This window comes from Mesocricetus auratus, unplaced genomic scaffold (genome assembly GCF_017639785.1).
Source record: "Mesocricetus auratus isolate SY011 unplaced genomic scaffold, BCM_Maur_2.0 Super-Scaffold_100018, whole genome shotgun sequence".
In the NCBI taxonomy this organism is placed as follows: domain Eukaryota; kingdom Metazoa; phylum Chordata; class Mammalia; order Rodentia; family Cricetidae; genus Mesocricetus; species Mesocricetus auratus.
In genome coordinates, this window is record NW_024429199.1 from 33,768,540 (window position 1) to 33,790,888 (window position 22,349).

At 41.9% G+C, this 22,349-nt stretch overlaps 1 protein-coding gene across 3 annotated transcripts in view; it reads right to left on the reverse strand.

Annotated features, from left to right (window-relative positions):
* Fbxo30 (F-box protein 30) overlaps nucleotides 1-13,027 on the reverse strand; it is a 36,438-nt gene extending 23,411 nt beyond the window's left edge. For 2 of the 3 annotated variants that reach the window (XM_040758147.1, XM_040758144.1), the window contains exons 1-2: nucleotides 12,894-13,027; nucleotides 1,905-3,954 (exon numbers count right to left, since the gene is read on the reverse strand). In XM_040758147.1, coding sequence (XP_040614081.1) covers nucleotides 1,905-3,938 — 2,034 coding nt within the window. In that variant the 5' untranslated portion in view covers nucleotides 3,939-3,954; nucleotides 12,894-13,027. Of the gene's footprint in view, nucleotides 1-1,904; nucleotides 3,955-12,649; nucleotides 12,815-12,893 lie in introns of those variants that run through there. The other variant, XM_040758145.1, reaches the window with a different exon arrangement.
* Between the last annotated feature and the right edge of the window lie 9,322 nt (nucleotides 13,028-22,349).

Below are 22,349 nucleotides of genomic sequence, written 5' to 3' on the forward strand. Positions count from 1 at the left end.
ATAAATTTAGATAAGTTTTAAGCACTGCAACAACTATAATAAATATACTTAAAAATACATAATTCTAACTTTTATATAGAGAATATAATCCAGAAACAATCAAAGGTGAAATGGTGAGGCAAACCTGAGAGATATGAAAAAGGACCAATCAACTAGAATGTGGGAACAAATAGTCAACACAACTCCCAAAGCCCTGGATTAGGCGGCTTAGTAAACAAAGATGCTACTTCCTGAGATGAAGTGGGTAGGGGCAGAGTACGCCAGACACGTTGAGTCTGGGGAAGCTATGGGATAATCAGGCAGACATGGTCAGTAGATACTTGTATACTGATATAGAATCTGAATAAATGATAGCAATTTCATTTTCAAGACTAGGTCTCTGTAGAAATTTACACTATCAGAAAATTCTTCATTCCATATATAAATACTAGTGACTAAGGACAAAAACAATTACAGTACCTTATTCCAAAGGATAGAGATGCTCCCAATCATTTAGAAAATAAAAAATACACATACATAGCTAGCCAAAGAAACTTTATATCACCAGAAACTTTATATTTCCCTTTTGGGGAAAGAAAACAGAGAAGCAGACACAGATTTTTTAAAAGACTAGAGCAATGAGTAAAGACAAAACCTAAGGAAGGGTCAAGAATAATTTACATAAACTGAAAGCTATGCAGCCAAACGATTCACATTATGTGTTGTGGACTATTTTAAGTAGGTAAAGATATGTTACTTTGCTTATGGTATGGAATATTACCTTAACTGTGTAGAGGTGTGTTACATTTGTTTATGCTGCATTTGTTTAACGATGTAAGGATGTGTGTTTAACTATACAAAGCTGTGTTGCATTTGTTTCATCTTGCCTATCTAGGGTATCTGATTGGTCTAATAAAAAACTGGATGGCAGGAGACGGATAGGTGGGACTGGCAGGCAGAGAGAATAAGGAAGGGAGAAAAGAATGAGTGAGAAAGAGAGCGACATGCCTGGGGTCAGCCATGCAGCCACCAGCCAGCCAGACTTGAGAGAGAAGCAGTGAACATAAGATACACAGAAGGAAAGAAAAGGTAAAAAGCCCCAAGAAAAGGTAGAGAGAAACAGGTTAAGTTATAAAAGAGCTAGACAGAAACGAGCCTAAGCTAGGCCGAGCATTCAAAGCTAAGAAGAAGTCTCCATGTCATGATTTGGTAGCTGGTTGGTGGCCCAAAATAAAGTCTGGTACAATTATGGCTCTCTAATCCCAGATACCTGTTACTGTCTTGGACAGTAGCTTCTGAGAAGCTACTCAAAAGCAGAGTGTAAATAAAATTTAAGTCTGCCTAAATTTCCTTTTCAACTTTCTAAATAATATTCACCGCCCTTTTACAGGAAATCCAGTGTCTCCAAACACAGTAACAAACTGTCTACTTCAGCCTCACTCACCCATGGAGATAGTGGTCAATTACTAGGATATCTGTTATAACAGTTATCCCAATATATATACATATATATATATATATATTCTCATCCTGAAAGACACTATCAAGAATGGAGACAATTGAAGGCCAAAGGGAAGCCTCTCCTAGGGTTCCTCAGCTGTCTTATGATGACAATGTTTCAGACAAAATTAGAAGATGACCAGTAGTAACATGTTGTTAGTGAAGAACTGACGGAAAACTGGCTGTCTGAAAACACAGAAATATTAGATCAGAATTCAGGTCCAAGAAATCTATGATATACTAGCGGTTGTGAGTAAGAACTCTAATGACTTTAATCCTTTATTATCACTTTTAAAATGTGTCATTATATTGACTTAGTACATTATAGGATATGGTCACTTTTTCAAAAAGTTATTAGATTTATCATAGCATTAATAAGTGTCTACTTCATATTAAAAGCGGTTAATAATTTGAATTAAACTAACCTTTTCTTTTATCTGCCATGATGAATTTCCTTCTGGATACTTCTTTTTCCCCCACTGCAATATGACCATTCCACGAGACTGAAGTAGACTGCCACACACATCCCGCATTAGCCTGGATACACATGCAAGCTGGCATAAACTGAAGCCATCAAGAAAGCCTGCGATATGTTGCAGTACCTCAAATGGGAGACTACTTAGATGGTCACTACGTAATCCCAGCACACAGTTTCTAGAAGGCTCTTCTAATACTGTAGATACACATGGCTGAACTCCAAATGACCTTAGATGGCGGTCATGAATAATCTTTGCTCCTTGTGTTGATGGACAAAATCTACGCTGAGAATAGGTACAACCATAGTAAGCCAAAGGACACCTCTGTTCCATCCATCCATTGAGTCCAGCATGAATGTCACCATGTACGTTCTTAAAATGGGAAGGAAATTCTTTTCTTCTGAACAACTGTCCACATACAAAGGTAAACATTGAACGCTGCTTAGGCTGGTACCTAGCAACACATTCCAAAACTAAATCTAGCCCAAGTGTCTGAAAAGGGCTTGGATTTGAAAGCTGTGGATTGGCATGATCACATGCTGAAGCTGAAGCTATTTCTCCAACCATTGTATTTGTAGCTAATATTGCAGATGGAAGTGAGAAAGTCTGTGTCCCAAAGTCAATGTGATAAACATCAACCATGCGGCTATCAGATATACCCCTCCCACCTGGAGAATCTCCCAGACAAAACAGTAATGCTGCTGTAATCAGGTCTATTCCTTGGAGGTCCATGGGATCTTCTGCAACTTCTAAATCTGATGTGTCAACTGCTTTGTCTTCCTTTGGTATATACCATGAATTAGAAAGAAACTTAAATGACGGAGTATGACTGAATGGTGGGTCATCAACATCCTTCACGTCCCCTAAGTCTACCTTTTTCCAATACAAGTCCTCCTCATCATCTTCATCTGGCATGAGGATATGCTGAAATGCGCTATCTGGCAAAGCACTGAAAGGAATTATTTCCCTAAGTTGTGCTGCTACTAAAAGTGAACTGGAAGGTTCTGAAGTACCATCTGCTGCTGCACACTCTCCATTTTCTATATTACTGTCTATAGAATCACGAGGAAAATTTTGATCCTGATCTTTGATCTGTGAACACATATTTTCCAAAGGAAAGCCATTACAAAGAACAGCAGTACCAAGAGAAGTTGTACTTAAGTCACATAGTAAATCACTTGACCCATTTTGTTCAGACTGAGCATTCTGACTTATGCCATTATGGTCAACTCCACCTACTGCCCCCATCTCCTCCTCATGAAGGTGGTCCTCATCTTTTAAGTTTCTTTCCTGGAAGCTCTCTCTGTTACTCTCATCCATCTTATCTGTGGTAACAGAAAGACTTGTATTTAACATGCCAATGTCTCTTGTGGCAGAATTCAGGATATCTAAAGCAGCAGCCAAACTTCTAGTTGTTTCTACAGTGGCTTGATAAAGTGCACCATATGATTCTTCATCAACAGATACCAACCCATTAGTACAAGGTATTTCCTGAACACTTGATTTCACTGAAATTTGTTCTCTAGTTTCAGATATTTTATCAGTTGCTTTGGACATCATGGTGGCAACTTTGAGAGATTCCAAAAGCATCCTTTGATCTTGAAGAGCCAAGGCCATGTCTAATTGTGCCACTTCATCAACATCTCTGCTTAGATTTTCATAAGATTTCCGGTCTGCGTAACTAACTGGCCATCGGTTCCATTCCATAGTACAGCACACCACACTTGCAGGACACACTTCTAGATGTTCAGCAACTTTATTTCGTGCCATGGTAAATGGACATCCAAAGTTACTATTTAAGCAAGGGACTCGTTCAAAGGGACACAAGAGTCGATGCTCATCAGCTTTACAAGAATGGAAAACTGCTCCACAAACCAATGGACAACCAATGAGGTCACAGGCAATCCCAGGCTCTGGTCTGGTCATACACCGTCTACTGACACAGTTCACACAGTGTGAGTGCTGCTGTACCTCTTCTTCCATAATGGCCAGTCCAGCTCTAGTTTTTGAAATAGAAAAAGGTAAAGTCATTAAACAAAAAAAGGTTGATTTTTCAAAACTGTGTAAGAAATCAAATCACAGATATATTTTAGGTTATTCTTAAGAATTAAATATGTAAAGTACATACAAATATTTGAGTGGTTAAGTTGATATATAATTAACACATCTTAAAGCACCTTAAGCACTTTTAGTAACAACCTAGTATTTTAAAATGTCATGAAGTTTCAAATTTACATACTAGGTGACAATATGCATAACAGGCATATATGGCTTCCAAATACAATAGTCAAAACATATATTATACATAAATTATAATAAGTGTTATTTTACCTCCCAAATTTCAGAATACTATAGATTTTAGCTTTTAAATTTCAATTAACTTGATTTTGATATGATTCACTGCAGACCCCTCATCATGCTGTTGAGAATACACATATACATATATTACTTCTAAGGGCCAACTCTCATTCACTTTACTAAATAAGATTTTTTTGCTAATTACTAGGTACCAGGCTCTGTGTTCCCTCTGGCAATACACAGGTAAATTAGTATCTCCTCTTAAAGGAGTTGCAAGGGAGGTAGAAGTCAAAACTTGATCATGTTCTACGGATCAATACAACAGGAAGAAAATGGTAGCACAGAGAAGATAATTAGCACAGAAAAGGGTTAGGAGGTATGGTAAACTAAGAAAGAGAAATTCACTTCTGAAGTAATAGCAAATGAACTAACAACATATATTCAATCTTTCTAATATTAATGGACTATAACAAAATACAAGAAATGAGGCCAAAAGGGAACTGAGCCAATCAAGAATGTTATATGTTAGTTTATGGAATTCAGTCTTTTAGTAAGCGAAAGTCATTGATAATTTTAAGGATAGAGAAATAGTTATCTATGAAATAATGAGGGATTACAGACACTCATCTTTTTAAAAAAATTCTATATATTCTTTGTCTTTCACACTATGTCTCCATATCATGTCTCCAGATCTTACCTATCTCTTTCCCCCAGCAAAAATAAAACAAAATAAAATTTAAGAGGAGAAAAAAAAGGAAGAGAGAAGCTGCAGTGTGACACTGAGAGTCACGCAGCAAATCCCTCCATCCACAGATTTTTTTACATGCAGGCGTTCATCCCAAAGAATCACTGGTCTGGTTTGAGGCCCCTGGTCTCTGCTACACATCGAAGCTGGACCTTCACTGGGACTCTTCCTGGACATTCCATTGCTGCCCTGTGCCATGGAGATCTTGCAGCCCTAGGTCCACAAGATCAACCCCTTACTTGTGGCCCCCATGCTCCAGGAGACCACACATGGCATGGATATTGGGGTGGGTCAACACATAATCCTGGTTCTAGGCCTGGTTAGTTGCAGGGTTGCCCACCAGCTTTCCCCTGTCCTCACCACCAGGGTGAGCTCTTCTGCAATGCCAGGCTAGTTCTCCCCCTTTCACATCCTGGGGGGTTGGGGGTCTCTCACACCTACACCTTAAGGGCCAGCTCTACTGTGTTGCACAGGGGAGGTATAGGGACTCCTCTCCCAAGTGCTGCAGCTGATGAGGGGCTGGGTCAGCTCTCTGGCTCTTATGACCTCAGAGCCATCTCTTCTACCTGACTCAGATGTTGATGGGGGGCACATCTCCCCTCCACCTTTGCCACCACCTAACATTTGAGTAATAGGGGCACCTCTCCCATGTTCATTATGTCAGGACTGGCTCCCATACCTCTACTGTGCTGCCCAGACGAGACGCATGGCCTAAGCTCCTGGACACTCTCATCTTAAAACCGATTTTTTAATATTTCATCAAGCAAAATTTGTAGCAAAAATAAGAGAAAGTATATCAATATATGCTGATTTAACTATAACTAAGCTTATTCAATACATCTTTTTCCTAAAATATTTAACTGCTTCATTTGTTTCTATTAGTGGTGGAAATTTAAAATATTGCTGTCTTCTGCTATCATTCTTATTTCCTAGTCAAATTTTAAGAAAAACAAACCAAAATCTTGTAGTTTCCTATTTACATACTCGGCGGCCCTCTCATCTGTCGTGATTCTAGTACTCCACATCAGACTCTCTACAAAGATCCTCATCAATCTGAAGGAAGGCCCTTTCTTCTTCCCTCCTCCAGCTCCCCTCACCTTTGCTGCACCATTAGATTCCTACCTCCTCTTGGACGTTAACCTTCCTTTACCCATGCTATCACACTTAACCAAGTTCCCGCCTACCTCTCTGGATATTCTTTTCTTAAATGTTACTTTTCTTCAGGATTTCATGCCATTCTTGTCCACACTATGCATCCCTCTTGGGTGTGCTAGGGTTTTTCCAACTTTTATTTATCATCTATAGGCAGAAAACTCATCTATACATCCTGCCTAAAAATTTTCCAAACTCCAGACCTCTACAGCTATTATCTATCTCCATTTGTACATTACAGAGGAAATTCAACCCAGTGATTTTCAAAATAAATTACACTGTAGTGTATAATTTTCCAAATAAAATTATCTATAGCCTATTTTCTTCGTTGGGTGCTAACTCTCTGACATGTATTTCCATAAATTCTAGCTTGGTTGCAAGTGGGTAATCACTCCACAAGTTGTTACAACTTTTTTCTTGACTGAAGACTAACATTCTTCAGATGGGAATAATAAAAACCCAGTTGTTACTAACAGAACTCTTCTTTACTAGTAGCAAAGTCCCAAGTTGATATTTTGATGTTCAATGATGCCCTGGTAAAATGTACACATTCAACACCAAATCATTTTTAAATTGTGCTTACAAATAACAGAATGAGTTGGATACTTTCAAAATGTTGTTTTCTCACAAATTCCATAGGCAAGAGTTGACTCTCAATTTAAACTACTTGTACTAAAAGAACAAGAGAGGAAATGAGAGATTAATTATGGCAAATATTTATAACTAAAGCAATGAAAATGTTTAACAAGAATTAAGACAAACTTTGCTGATGGATTAGATTGTGAAAACAGCTGGAGCTTTCTTATTTTGCAATAACAAGACTGAGTTTATCTCACATGCTAGAGGTTAGTTAAGCTTGATTGTTGCTGAGAGAAACCTAAAAATACAAGCAGTTTCAACAGTGACCACCACTATGACTTGTATGAGCACTTTATGTGCCTTTATGTTATTATGCACACCATCACATAACCACACCAGGAAGAGCACATCTTAAAAATATTACCTAATTCAAAGGTGTTTAAAATAATGGCCACTGTAATTCTGACTAACATTCCAAAACAGTAACAACTTGCAAAGATAGAAGGCTCTCAAATTTCAAAGTAGCCTCTTCATCATTACTCCCTTCTACATAAAAATATTTTTAAAAAATTGAACCACAACAACACATTTTAGTATTTTGTTACTTTTTAAGTAGACTTCAAAAAAGGGAGTAATATTAATTGTATTATCTAGTATATGTATCCTTCTTAACATATACCAAGTCAATTTCCTACAACTCAGAGAAAAATAATGTTCAAAAGTAGTAAGTGACTTGCCCAAAGTCATCTATCTAGTGACAAGGTAGGACTTAAATGTACATCTTATCAATATTCATTTGGAATAGCAAACATGTTTACTTATAAAAAGTGAAGAAAGCCGGGCAGTGGTGGCGCACGCCTTTAATCCCAGCACTTGGGAGGCAGAGTCAGGCGGATCTCTGTGAGTTCAAGACCAGCCTGGTCTACAAGAGCTAGTTCCAGGACAGTCTCCAAAGCCACAGAGAAACCCTGTCTCGAAAAACAAAAAAATAAATAAATAAAAAAGTGAAGAAAATAGCTCTTTGACACCTGGTGACTCGATTTTAAGATATTATTTGCAGAATGAAGATTTTAAGATATTATTTGCAGAATGAAGATTTTAAGATATTATTTGCAGAATGAAGATTACACAGTTTTGCTTGTAGTTTATTCTAACACCTACTCATTCTTGTGAGTCAAAACTTTTCATTTTTTATAATTATTAAAGCACATTACTTTGCTTTGACCACATGGTTTAAATATGAACATATGAAACAGCATGAATTTAACCATTCTCAGCATATCTATACAAAGTAGGAATCTAGGCCAAGTCCATTTTATAGTTAAATACACAAAAAATAAAAAAATATAGTAACAGTCTTTCTAGGGAGAGAGACTTGGCTTCGAACTTTAAAGCTCTTCCAGATCCATCCTCTTTCTAATCAAGATCAGTATTATAAAACTTAAAATGCCTTCATAGAGTATTTCTAGTTGCTCATGAATCCTGTGAAACAGGGTTTAAAACTTCAGTCCCTGATTTATCAGTTGAACAATGACACAGCAGGTCTAGTAGAAAACATGTTGCTAAAATTATGGCTCCAAGTTCAAACTGAGCTTCATTAAACTTAGTGGGTCTTTTAAAACATGCTAAAAGCAATTTCTATTAAGCTACACATGAAAGAATTACTGGAAGTTTCTTTAGGCTAAAAAATTATTTGTAAATGATAGAATGTTTTACAATAGTTTCCATTTTCTTTAACAGAAGCTGGTTGCCAACTCATACTCTGTGGCTGACTAGCAATCCTTAAAAATAGTTTTAAGACATGGTATTTTCCCATACAGTGAGTGAGAGCTTACCACTTAAGGCTCAGAGACAGTTCTCAAAATTCACTAAAATATATAAGGAGATAATACAATCATAAACTACCACAATTTTAAAATATGTTCAGAAAGGTTGTTTAATACAACTTAGGGCTGTGTCTAATGTCTACCAGTTTCTTAAAACAAACACACACACACACACACACACACACACACACACACACACACACCTCTCCCTCTTTATGTGTCTCAACTCTAATTTCAGCTTGTGACCCTCCCCTAGAATCCAAGGCAAGGCATGGAGCCCTTACAAAATGCATGCTTATTACGTGCTGCAGCTTAGGGCATTACTAGTGACAACTGAAAATAAATCACTGCTCTTTTTAGTAACTAGTTCTATAGAAAGCTATAATCTCCAAGAACACCAAACTATCTCTGTCTCATACATCGTTATGTTCCCTGAATTCAAAATTGTGCTCCAATTTGAGATTCATTTCTGTGAACACATGAATGAAAGAATACAAGAAAATAAATTCCCAAATATACATTCCTGATTTCATGGAAAATATACCATGACATGATAAAAACTTACATATCTAACATTAGAAAATTAGTTTAAAACAAAATCACTCCACTAGCCATACAGTTACTGGTGCTCAAAGACTTCCTGAGTGCCTAACTAATGTGTCCCAGGCATCTTTTTATATGGAGATAAAACCATAAAAAAAAAATCAACGGGAAAAACAAATCAAAGGTAACTTCAATTTTTCTACTCTTCTAAACCTTAGAAAACTGGTGAGCAGGGCACCAAGGAAATCTACTCAAAACATGAAGTGACATCAGCCTAGCCTGCTGCTTAGTATTACATTTATATATTAGATGACACAGACCTGTACTAAACATGTCTTAATGCAAGGCTTGTCCAATTAATTATGACAAGGAAGTCCATTACCAAAATCAACAATTTAGCAATCAGTTATAAGTAGTATCTCCAGGAAAAATCTTAACCTTTTATATAGTCAGAGGTAGGAGTACATAGCAAACAGAAACACTGAATGGCCTACTAAACAAATACGTGTATTTAGTTTTGAAGATAACAAATCTATGCCTCAGTCATTGTGTCTGCTTTTAAAGGGTGGAGGTGATACCCACGTAGCACTGCAGTAAAGCAAGTGCTTGGATTCTGTCTTAAACACAGCAAAAACAAAACACACAAACAACACAAAAGACTTAAAGCCATGGTCGTGATGTAGATGGCTACACATGATGGAAATTAGATTACCACTAAATTCCCAACTCGTAGCACATACCCGCAGTACAAGGGCGTTCTAGTTTCGTTATACTGCTGTGGTAACTCGTAAAACACCTGAATCAGAAGCAATTGCAGGAGGAAAAGGTTTCAGCTAACACTTCCAGGAGTCCAGAGTAGGAACTGAGCAGAAACCATGATGGAACACTGCTCTTTGGCTTGCTCACTGTCTGAAGCTCACTTAGCTTTCTTAGATAGTCCAGAACCCCTTATCAGCCTAAGGATGTAGTGCTCACAGAGGGCTGGACCCTCCCACATCAATTCCCCACATGCCAGGTGATCTAGAAATTCCTCAATTGAGACTTCTCTCAGATGACTCTAGGTTTTGTCAAGTTGACAACTGAGACAAACCAAATGGATAAATGAGTTACATTTTCTAATTATTTCATTAAACTTTACTTCTGGCTTTATAGAAAAAATGAGCTAATGATCTGGATATTTATTTTCACGTTCTTATCCATCCCTCCAGATGTAATATAATCAAAACATACATCTGTCATTTCTAAATTTCATGGTTAAAATTTTTTTAAATAAAAGTTCTAACTACTCACAATTTTCTCCACTAAATAAACCAATGAAATAATCATAGGCTTAGATCAGAAATTAAAATGTTAGAAAACATTTAATACTCAGACAAGAACCTATTTGGATTAAAACACAGATTAAAAACAGGTCTAACCCAAAAGGCAGGACTTGGTCTAAGACGACAAAGGGGAGTGCGCTTCTTTGGAGGCTCAGCTGTTGATCTTGAGGCAGTTATTCTACTTTGAAAACAATCAGAACTTGTGAAAGACTGACTACAGGTATTCTGTGCCCAACAGTATATAAACATAGTCACCCCCATGTGGATGTACTCTGCCTTTCTCAACAGCCAGACTTACATACAACTATCTTTAAATATTACTTAAATTTATAAAGTTTAGTAAACGCAGCTCTATGAAGAACTACTCTACTGCTGCAGTGCTAACATTAACCAGTCTTTAAAACAGGAAAAAAAAAAAACCTTCTTGATTAAAAAAAAAAACCCTAGGCTTTAATTACATTTAAAGCATACTCTATAACTGAGTTATATTTGTGTTTAACACTTCGCTTTTAGTTTGCATAATATACAAGCAACTACTTCAGCTTGAATCTCTATCGCATCACAATTAATATGAACTATTTACTCAGTCGGGGTTTTTTGGGTTTTTTTTGGTTTTTTTTTTTTTTGGTTTTTACGAGACAGTGTTTCTCTGTATTGTTTTGGAGGCTATCGGTCCAGCCCGGCCTCGAACTCACAGAGATCCGCCTGCCTCTGCCTCTGCCTCCCGAGTGCTGGGATTGAAGGCGTGCACCACCAACGCCCGGTTTTTTTTTTTTTTTTTTTTTTCCGGTTTTTCGAGACAGGGTTTCTCTGTGGCTTTGGAGGCTGTCCTGGAACTAGCTCCTGTAGACCAGGCTGGTCTCGAACTCACAGAGATCCGCCTGCCTCTGTCTCCCGAGTGCTGGGATTAAAGGTGTAGCCACCACCGCCCAGCTACTCAGTCGTTTTAACTTAAGAGTTGTATCATGAAATATAATGTATAAATACAATGACATTCTCCAAGAACATACTCAGCAAAAATGATTCCTTTTATAAAAATAAATACCAGTTTTAGAAATTGAAATGATTATCTAACAGTCACAATTTAGAAACATGCTATATCAAATAGTAAACACATTAACCAAAGCCTGTTTGAGTGACCTTAAAGCACCTTTCCAATCATACACGAAGTGTTAACATTTTATGCAGTATTATTTTTAAGTATTATGTTTTAAAACAAAAATATGTAACTCCCCAAAACTTGAATCTAAACATTCAAAAAAACACTGGATTGAAATTAAATGGATACTACATAGGCAAACTTCAGTTTCCTATACCATTCATAGAAACACCAACTATTTCTAGAATCACACACACACACACACACACACACACACACACAAGCTTGTGTGACTAAATTAAGTATCAGGTACAAACTGGCAATCTTAGAAGTTAGCAAAACACCATGTTGTCCCCAACTAAACTCCTACAGCAAAAAACAGTGACTAAGCATAAAGGAGAGTGATTCAACGAAACTGTACAGAGAATGTGTGCTTCAGAAAAACCCAACAGGAACGCTTCTTTTTGCCAGTCAACATGGGACTGTTTTGGGACACCTTAATGCAAAACGTGCAAACCACGTTAAAGTAACTTACTGGGTCTGAAACTTAGCAAACAGCAAATGAAAAGAAAATAAAATCCAGAAACTTTTGAGACTTCGTATTAAAAACTTTAACCCTCACTGATACCAGAATTCCCTTAAATAACTTCGTCTTGGATCACAGTCAACAAAACAATCGTAGGAGAAAAAGGTCAACTCCTTCCCAAGCATCGTTTACCCGGGATTTACCGCAGGGCTCAATAAAGGGAGAGGAGGAGGGCAGGAGAACCAGGGTAAACACCGGCCGCCATCGAGGTTAAAAAAAAAAGTATTCCCGGGTGACTCTGCATCCACCGTGCGTTCCATGTCCTGATTCCAATTTGGGGCTCCGTGAGGAAGAACCAAGGACTTGGGGGACAGATTCCTAACTTTCCCTTTAACCGGGGCCAAGGCTAAGCCCGGGCGCCTCTCACTTCCATGAATGGAAAAGTTACCAACTTCGCTCATCCCGTGGAGACAGTTGGAGATGCCTCGCAGTCCTTTAACCCGTCTGTGCCCAAACCACCCAAGTTCAGTTCCCACAAGCCAGCGGCGGGCGAGCCTGGCATCCCGGGACCGTTCGTTCGCGCACACAGCGAGGGGGACCTCACCCGGGTCTGCTTCCCCGGGGGTCGGGGCGCCATTGGCCGGGCGCCTCGAGGGAGGGCCACACACACACAACCCACAAGGCGAGCGGGCGCGGTCCCGCGTCCCCGCCGAGCAGGACAGGCCCAGGGCTACGCCGACTCCACCGGGCCCGCCGCCCCCTCGGCCCGCGCCGTCCCGGCCGCTGACCCGGCGCAGTCCCGTCGCCCGCGTCCCCGCGCCGGCCACCCGCGGCCTCGCCACACTCACCGGCCCGCGCGCCCGCAGCGCCGCTCAGTCCCCGGTCGCCCTGGCCGTCGCGCCCGGCGTCTCCGCACTGTCACCGCACCGAACCGCGCACGGAGCCCTGGCCGTGCGACACCTCTGCGCCTCCGCCCCGGCTGGACCGCCGCCTTTTCTCCTCTGCCTCCAACCGCCGCCGCCCTCCTCGTGCGCCCCGCCCCGGCCCGCCCCATGCGCCCCGCCCCCCGGCCCGGCAGCGCGCAGGCGGGCCCGCGCACGCACGGCCCTTCGGGGGCGCGCACGCTCTACCCTCTGCTTGGGGGCCCGCAGAACGCGCTGGGGGGCGGGGGGGGTGAGCGTCCTGCTAGGCGCGTGCCCGCCCCTCCCCGCGATGCTCCGGCACGGCTCCCGGCGGTGCTCCCGGCCCCGGGTCGGCTTGCCGACCTTGCTTTTCTGGAAGGAATTCCCAGAGCTCCTGCGGCACGGTGGAGGACGCGGGCACGGAGGAGCGGGCGCCGTCCCTCCTCGCTCGCCCCCTCGCCCGCAGCTCGCACTCGCAGGAAATAGGTCAGCCCCCGGTAGTCGGTGGCAACTGCCACCACCTCACGTGCCCGAGCCCTGTGACTCGGTGACCGCTCGGCGCGGTGACCCGTTTCCCCTTGTAGGGCTCTGCTGCCCGGCAGCCCTCGGAGGACGGCTTCCGTGGGCGACCCACGCGGCCTCCAGAGGGCGCGGCGCGGCTTCTGGGAAATGCCTTGGGGACAAAAGCGCGGTCACCCTGGGCTACACACAGTGCCCGTAGGCGTCCCCGTTACTACCGCCAGGCCTGGGTGTGAGCCGGAGGGACAGTGATGTCACCGACGCCCACCGCGTCTGGAGGCCTCCTGTCCACTCCTACCCCAAAACCATCGGGAAGGAACCGCGGCCCTGGCTGGCGGTGGGGCGGGGCAGAGGGGAGAAAACCCTGTTATGTGGCCCTTGTGGTGACAGCATTCTTACCCCAGCTGTTGGAAAGGATGGCTCACATGACTCACCATCCTGAGGGGACTGACTCTCAGAGGCTTTTTTCACCTGAAAGACCAGCACATTCAAATAACGGCGACAATAAAAATCAAAACAAAACAAAAAACAAACCCTGGGGAATTTAGATCAATCACATTATAACGGTCCTTTTTTTATTATTTGTTTCTTTGTTTTAATGAAGAAATGTGGATTTTTGGAACATTCAGTACGTTTGTGTGGGGTGCATAAGAAATTGTATATCGCCTTTTTTTTTTTTTGTATGATTTTGCTAGAGGCAGGCTCTTGTACTCAGTCCGCAGTGTGAGGACCAAATGGGCCGGGTTAAGAAAAGTGAAGCAGGCACGTGAAGTGATAGAGCACTTGCTTCTACTCTGCCCGTAGTCATGATTGAGTCACAAACCCTTCCATTACACCCCTTCTATAAAAATAAGGGGGCTGCAGTGGGTAATTCCAAAGGCTCTCTGCAGCGCCAACATCCCATAATTAAATAATTGCATTCATTGTACTCAGGGGCTTCTCTGCTTTTCTAAATCACCCAGTTAACCCTGGGTCACCTACTCCCACCTCAAGCTGAGTGGAAGTCAATGCAAGCCAGAAACCCCTGCCTGCCTTAAGTAGTAACCAGAGACTTGGGTTTCCTCAAAAAACAAAACAGAAAATAGGAATCACATTTCAAATATGCCCTGGGTATATACGTAGAATGTGGGGCTTAACCATCCACCCGGGGAAACCCTGGGTACTTTGGCAATTTAAAGCAAAAGAAAAAAAAAAAATCAAGCAGTAGCAGGTTTGACCTGTCTACTCTCTTTAAAGAGAGGAGTCTTCCCTGTTCTCAAGTTATACTCACATCAACTTGAGAAAAGTGCACATCCTATTTTTCTAGACGTCATTCTCATGGTGGGGTTCGATTAAAGTGATTTTTAAGAAAACCTAGGGAGCCGGGCGTTGGTGGCGCACGCCTTTAATCCCAGCACTCGGGAGGCAGAGGCGGGCAGATCTCTGTGAGTTCGAGGCCAGCCTGGTCTACAGAGTGAGTTCCAGGACAGCCTCCAAAGCCACAGAGAAACCCTGTCTCGAAAAACCAAAAAAAGAAAGAAAGAAAGAAAGCCTAGGGGATAGGGCAGTTGGTAAAGTTTTTGCTCAGCCAGTGGGAGAACCTGAGGTTCATCCTCAGCACCTATGTAAAAAGTCAGGTCTAGTGGCTTGAGGATGTCATACAGCATTGGGGAGGCAGCTGATTAAAAAATAGGAGAGATGGTTCCCGAGGAATGGCATCCTGAGGTTGACCCTTGGCTCCACATATATGTATATAAAACCTAGCTATAGTAGCCAGGCGTTGGTGGCGCACGCCTTTAATCCCAGCACTCGGGAGGCAGAGGCGGGTGGATCTCTGTGAGTTCGAGACCAACCTGGACTACCAAGCAAGTTCCAGGACGGCCTCCAAAGCCACAGAGAAACCCTGTCTCGAAAAACCAAAAAAAAAAAAAAAAAAAAAACACAAAAACAAACAAACAAACAAAAAAACCTAGCTATAGTAACGCCGCAGTCATAAAACCTGCACACAAGACTAGGTTGTAAGGACTGGAAGTCTTCGGAGACAATTGAGTAGGCCAAACAAATCCTGACAAATTGTTCTTCCATTTGTTCAGTGTCAAGGCTAATAGCATGGAAACTTAAACAGGTTTTCCTTGCTCAGTTAGACCACCAGCCTGTATTTGGGTAGCCTACAGCCAAAGCAATTGAAAAGTCAAGACTAAAGTTTAAGTCATGTCCTAATTAAGGAAAGCATCATTGGCCAGAGACAAGTGTGAGTGGGTCAGGGCAGATTTGCAGCTGTGAAGTCATGAGATGTGACACAATTACCAACTGGGACTGTGGTAGGAAGGGCCGTTCTTCACAAGCCAGTTTGAATCACCTAATACCAGGACCTAAAATTTAACAGCCGTAATTATATTTCCAGTACAAATTGATTGGAAGCACGGAAAAATACAACACGTAGCATCAAATTGTATGGCAATTTAGAAGAAACCTCCCAAGGACAAATTTTATACTTCCACCTGAAATGTTGGAAAACAGAAGATGTTAAGTTTAAAACTCCCGGTTAACGGAAAGGTTGTTGGAAACCCACCGCTGATACAATAAGCCAATCAGACCAAATTAATAAATCCAGGTTTGATCTGAGCAAAGTGTTCCTGGGTGGCCCCAAGGGAACCGAAAACCAGGAACCACAAGGTGAACCCAGAGGTGGGGCTTTTAATGCCCTCCAGCAGTGGAGGTCTTTTTAGGGGTGGAGTCTGGCCAGAGATGACCCCAGGGGAGGGCCTGCCCTTGTCTGGAACGGGCTACCAAATATCACAATAACCTAAATAATACCAAAACAGCAATGGGAGAGGCTTGCTTAATGCTGCTGTCTTACTGTGTTTGCTGGTAGAGTAGAATATCACCTGCTGTGTAAACTATAATTAATAGAAACTCATTTCTCACAGTTCTAGAGGATATGTTCAGAATCAAGGCACTGCAGATTTGTTGGGCAGCCAGAGGTCCTCAGTACTTCAAGATGCTACCCCTTGCTATGTCCTCAACACGGAAGAAGGGAGAGGATAGGAGACAAAACCATCACAGTGAAGGTTAAGCTTCAGTGTGAATTTTAGAAGTAAAATATAGATTCAAACCATTGCATATAGGAATCATTTTCATTTATTACTAAACTAAGGCGTCTCTTGTGTCTCAGGAACGCTGTTACTGGTCTACCTCAGGAAGAGCAGAAGTAGAAGAAAAACTGGTTTTGGTGTGGTGTCATTGTTTTGATGTCATTGGTGATATGTCAGGAACTTTCGCCTCATAGATGGCCTGAAAGCATTCAAATGCTTTAATTTCCACCAGGAAAGGACATGATGAAGCTGACAGTGGAGTCTGCAAAGACAGCCTCTGATTTTCTTTTACCTCTTCCTCACCCATGCCCATCCATCACTATATGTACCAAAACCTGAGTTCCTTCCTAGAGGCTAATATTTTTCCATGTCCTCTGGTTGGTATAACTCATTCTAAAAAGGAAATGGATTATCAATTAATCAATTACTTAATAGTTTGCAGACTTTCAATGAGTTGCCATTATGTTGATCCTTTCTTTTGTGTGTATGCAACGTTATTTGTAGATATACAGTTTATTTATAGAGTGATCAGATATTTCGACCATCTACACTAGCACTACAAGTGAAAAGGGACACACTTAATCATTACCACAGCAACCCTAATATATAGACACCTAGTTACTAGGCACCACTTCCTCTACTGTTGACCTAGATTCTCATAAGTGGTTCTATGGGTTAAAAGGATTCTGTGCTGTTTTATATCTAAGTATCTGTCTTTTGTTCATAATCAAAGACAAAAATGTAGTATCAAAGCCTACCTATACAGCATACACTAAGGAGGAAGTAGTGGTATGCACAGGGCAAGCTGTTTTTCTGGTCCAGGAGGTAGTCTTTAGTTAAATGACTTCAAATAGACAGAAGCAACACTGTAACCAGTTATGTCTGCACAGGGAGGGCAGTGGGGGAACCCATAATCAGTTGGCTTCTGTCCAGGCACCTGTCAAACACCCAGCCCCAGGAAATTCCTTTCTGTAAGGAGAGAGCTCCCCTATAGAAATTAAGTCAACACAAGGTGTGTTAAAAAAAAAAAGTTCCTTTGATTTCCTCAGAAATGGTATATCATCCATCCAGAAGTAATGGGACCAGTGGAGGAGTGCTGGGAATCTTTGTTACCAGTGGAGAAACAAGGGAAACAATGGGGACTTTTTCCTTTTTTAATCTTTGCTCTCTTTCATAGACTAGGAGATTGTTTAATTTGCAAGCTGCCTTTTATACAATCTGCTTGGGAAAGCATTTTGTTTATAACCTGATACTGTGCCAGCTTCCATGAATTCCTTTCCGTTTTTTTTTTTTTTTTTTTTTTTTCTGAAAGTCCTGATATGAAATACTGGCTGTTCCCATCTCAATAGCCTCTGCTCACTCCTCCATCTCCTGCTTTTTCCTGGCTTGGACTCTCACAGCTACAAGAACAACAGATCAAACATCTGTTTAATGACAATGAGATAAATCTATTACCCTGTGTTGGGTGTTAGGACAAGGTTTTCAGCACTTTGTTAAAAATATCTGTTAAGCAGAAAGTTTTGAAAGATTCTGGGAATTTTCAGCACTAAACCCAAGAGTTTAGGGTCATATGATTTTCATTAAAGAATGGAAATCTGCCTTTTAATTTAGTTAGTTCTCAATGTTAGTCTGTATCTTACTGATTAATATTGTCTTTGTGAGCCCTGCCTGACAACCAAGCTGAGTAAATGCTTTTGTTCCTACAGTGATTGAGTAGCCCATAGTCATTTGTGTTTAGAGAATACTCACTAGAAATGTATTTTAATACTACCATTGCAGAGAAAACCTTGAGTGATTTTAAAATAATCTCTTTTTTGGTATAAAAAAGACAAATAATCCATTTCCTTCTAATTGTATTATAACACCTTCCTCAGATATGTGACAGTATTGAAATTATTTTTAGCATTAAAAATTATTTTGAGAATTTCTTACATGATTTTACTGAATTTGCACTATTCTTTTTTTATTCCAAATACCCCCATTGATGACCTCTTTTTGCATAATTATTATTGTTACATACACACATTCAAAAACCTATTGAGTCCATTTAGTGTTGCTTGTGTATACATGGTTTTAGAGCTGAATGCTTTGAATTCTCTCTCTCTCTCTTTCTCTCTCTCTCCCCTCCTCCCGTGTGTGTGTGTGTGTGTGTGTGTGTGTGTGTGTGTGTGCATACTTCTATCTTGGCTTTCATGCTCATGCTCACACCCATGAATATGCATATAAAGGTCAGAGGTTAATAATGAGTGTCTTCTTTTATTGCTCCCCATCTTATTTTATCATCTGGTCTTTTATTATTAGGGTTTTTAATTGAAATGGAAACATATAATTTCTCACTCCCTTTTTTCCTTTCACTTACTCCCTGTCACTCTCCATCAAACCCTCCCATACTTCCCCACTCTCAAGTTCATAGCCTCTTGAAAAAGTATTTTTAAAAATGTCAAAATAGACTGTTGGGAGATGTCATTCTGTAAATATGTGTCTGATTGGTTTAAATAAGGCACTGTTGGCCAATAGGGAAGCAAGATAGGTGGGACTAGGAGTCCAGGAGGATTCTGGGAAATGTAGTGAAGGATGCCATCCAGACGTGATCCCTGGGGGAGAGGACGCAAATCTGGGGTTCTCGAAAAGATAAGTCCTTATAAAAATATATATTGGTGATTATGGGTCAATAATTAAGTCAGTTAGCCAGTGAGAAACAATAGCAAATGGCCAACAGCTTCATAATTAAAATAATGTCCTGTGTGTTATTTGGGGGCTGCCAGGGCCCAGGCAGCTGGCAAGGAAGACTAAACGTTACAACACACTGTCTTTAATTTTTTAATTTTCCTGTGAAGATATCTTTAATTGACTGTGTATCTGTTCATTTATTTATTTATTTGCTTGTTTGTTTGTTTGTTTGTTTAAACTCCTGATTACTAAGTGCAGGCCCAGGCTCTGCAGCCCAGGGTGACCAGAAAACACTCAAGTGCCCAACCCCGTCCCGAGGCCCAGGATGGCAGGAGTAACTCTGTTGAACAAATATGTGACGGAGCCATGGGAAAGAGAGTATGTGGTGGAACTGTCAGAGAAAGAGAAGTGGAGTAGTTCATGCACCATGGAGAGTGTAGAACTGGAGATTCGATGATGGTGAGGAGCCAGCGATATGAGGAGGAGCCTGCACAGTCACCTGAGGCCATGATAAGGTCAGGGCCTGGGCTGCCACTGAGTGCCATATCTGGGTCCATGGTCCTACCACTGCCAGGATCTGTGTGGAGGTCCAAGGCCCATGTTACCACCAAAGGCCATGTTCTGGACTGCTGCCTGAAGCCATGGTGATGTTGGAGCTTAGTGCTGAGATGGCCTCTCACAGGGTAGCTGGAGAACTGACCCCATGGTTGGTGTTGGGTGGGGGCATGGGAGAGCTGCCCAGAGGAGACTCCAGCTGACCAGCTACCACCCAGGCCCACACACGGGGCCTTGAGTTTGCCCACCCCAACAAGTACCTCATTTATGACCTGCTGCAATGCATGAAGGGGCCAGCCCCATAGAATCATAGCTGCAGGATCTCTGTAACTCTAGGCAACAGCAGGCTATCCCAGAAGAGTGTCAGTGAGGGCCCAGTATTGATGGGATAGCAGAAGCCAGAGGCCTTGAACTAGACCAATGACTCATTGCAATGAACACTTGCAAGTAAAGCTGTTTGGGCAAAGAGGTGCATACTGCATGACACACCTAGCTCCCAATGCCACTATGATGAATGAATATGTGACAGAGAGGCAGTAAAGACAGAGGAATAGAGTGGCACCAGAGAGACAGAAAGCTTCCACTGGTAGAGGAACAGGTGGTGTCAGAGAGGTGTTTTCATTTATTTTTATTTTCTTTTGGGGGGAGGTTACAGTGTGGTGGGCAGATAAGGAAGGGCTGGGAAATGAGTGGGATTGGGATACATGCTGCGAAACTCCCAAAGAGTCAATAAAAATATCACGTTAAAAAGTAAACTCATGATTTCCTTTTCTTTCTAGCAGATCACCTCATTTGCTTTTCCCAGGTCAACCAAGTTCAGGATGAGGATGTTAGCCACTGTGTTGGTTAGTTTTATGTCAACTTGACACCAGCTAGAGTCACCTGAGAGGAGGGAGCCTCAACGGAGAGAATGTCTCCGTAAGACCGGCTGTAAGGCATTTTCTTAATTAGTAATTGATGGGGAGAGGCCCAGAGCATTGTGGGTGGAGCCATCCCTGGGCTGGTGGTCTTGGGTTCTATAGAAAGCAGGCTGAGTAAGCCATGGGGAGCAAGCCAGTAAGCAGCACCCCTCTCCATGGCCTCTGCAGCAGCTCCTGCCTCCAGGATCCTGACCTGCTCGAGTTCCTGCCCTCACAGCTTTCAATAATGAAATGTGTGAGTGGTATGTTCAATGATGTGGAAGTGTGAGTGAAATAAACCATTTCTTCTCCAAGCTGCTTTGGTCATGGTGTTTCTTCACAGCAACAGTAGCTAAGACAGGTAGGTACCCTTAAGGGAAGCCTCTTATACCTGCAAACTGTCCTTTATTTATTTATTTGTTTGGTTTTTGGTTTTTCAAGACAGAGTTTCTCTGTTGAAGAGGAATATTAAAATATACAAAGTAGCCGGGTGGTGGTGGCACACGCCTTTAATCCCAGCACTCGGGAGGCAGAGACAGGCAGATCTCTGTGAGTTCGAGGCCAGGCTTGACCGACAGCCTCCAAAACAATACAGAGAAACCCTGTCTCGTAAAACCAAAAAAAAAAAAAAAAACACAAAGTATACAGGGAAGGGATATCGTATGATACTTTATTAGGGAGAAGTCGCTTACATGAGGAGCTAAGAACCTGAGGTCAGTGTCCCTTTCCTCCTAGTTTTTTTTTTTTTTTTTTGGTTTTTCGAGACAGGGTTTCTCTGTGGCTTTGGATGCTGTCCTGGAACTCACTTTGTAGACCAGACTGGCCTCGAACTCACAGAGATCCGCCTGCCTCTGCCTCCCGAGTGCTGGGATTAAAGGCGTGCGCCACCACCGCCCGGCTCCTCCTAGTTTTTTATGCCCCTGCCTTCTCCCACATACCTTTGACCATGCCCAAGTGGGTGTGGTCAGTGCTACAGGTCCATAAGATCTCTCCCTACAGTCTGTGGCTTTGGAAGCTGTCCTGGAACTAGCTCTAGTAGACTAGGCTGGTCTCGAACTCACAGAGATCCTCCTGCCTCTGCCTCCCGAGTGCTGGCATTGAAGGAGTGCGCCACCACCACCCGGCTTTAATTTTTTTTTCTAGTTAAAAATGTATGATGAAAGCTGAGCATTGCTGTTTACTCTGCCTTCCACGCTTACCTTTCAACCATGGTCTCAACATATCCAAAAGTGTCGTCTTTCTTTTAAAGACAATGACCTTGAATTGAGCATGCTCAGAAATGGATTCCATGACTGAGCATGCTCAGGAATGTGCCCATCCCTGAAGTAGTTTCCTATGTGATTATGTGTAGGCATGCTTCCTCTGTTGGATGAGGGCATTGTTTGGAAGCAACTTGTGCGCTCTCCTAATTTGTCTCTGCTTGTTTAGTCTATGCCAGCACCAAGAGGCAAGGCCATTGTATTTTGTTACAGTGAGTCAAGTGTCTTACCAGAGTATTCAAGGATGGGTAGTAGTTTAAGCCAAATTGTTGAATATCATAGGGACCTGCAACTATAAGACAATGGAGCCTAAAGGAAAAATATGAAGAGTAGTCAAAGGCCAGCAGGCCAGGGCATAGAGACAAGAGCTTAATGACAGTGAATGTTGTCCTCCATCCATTCCTAGCTGGGCCGGATACACTGGGT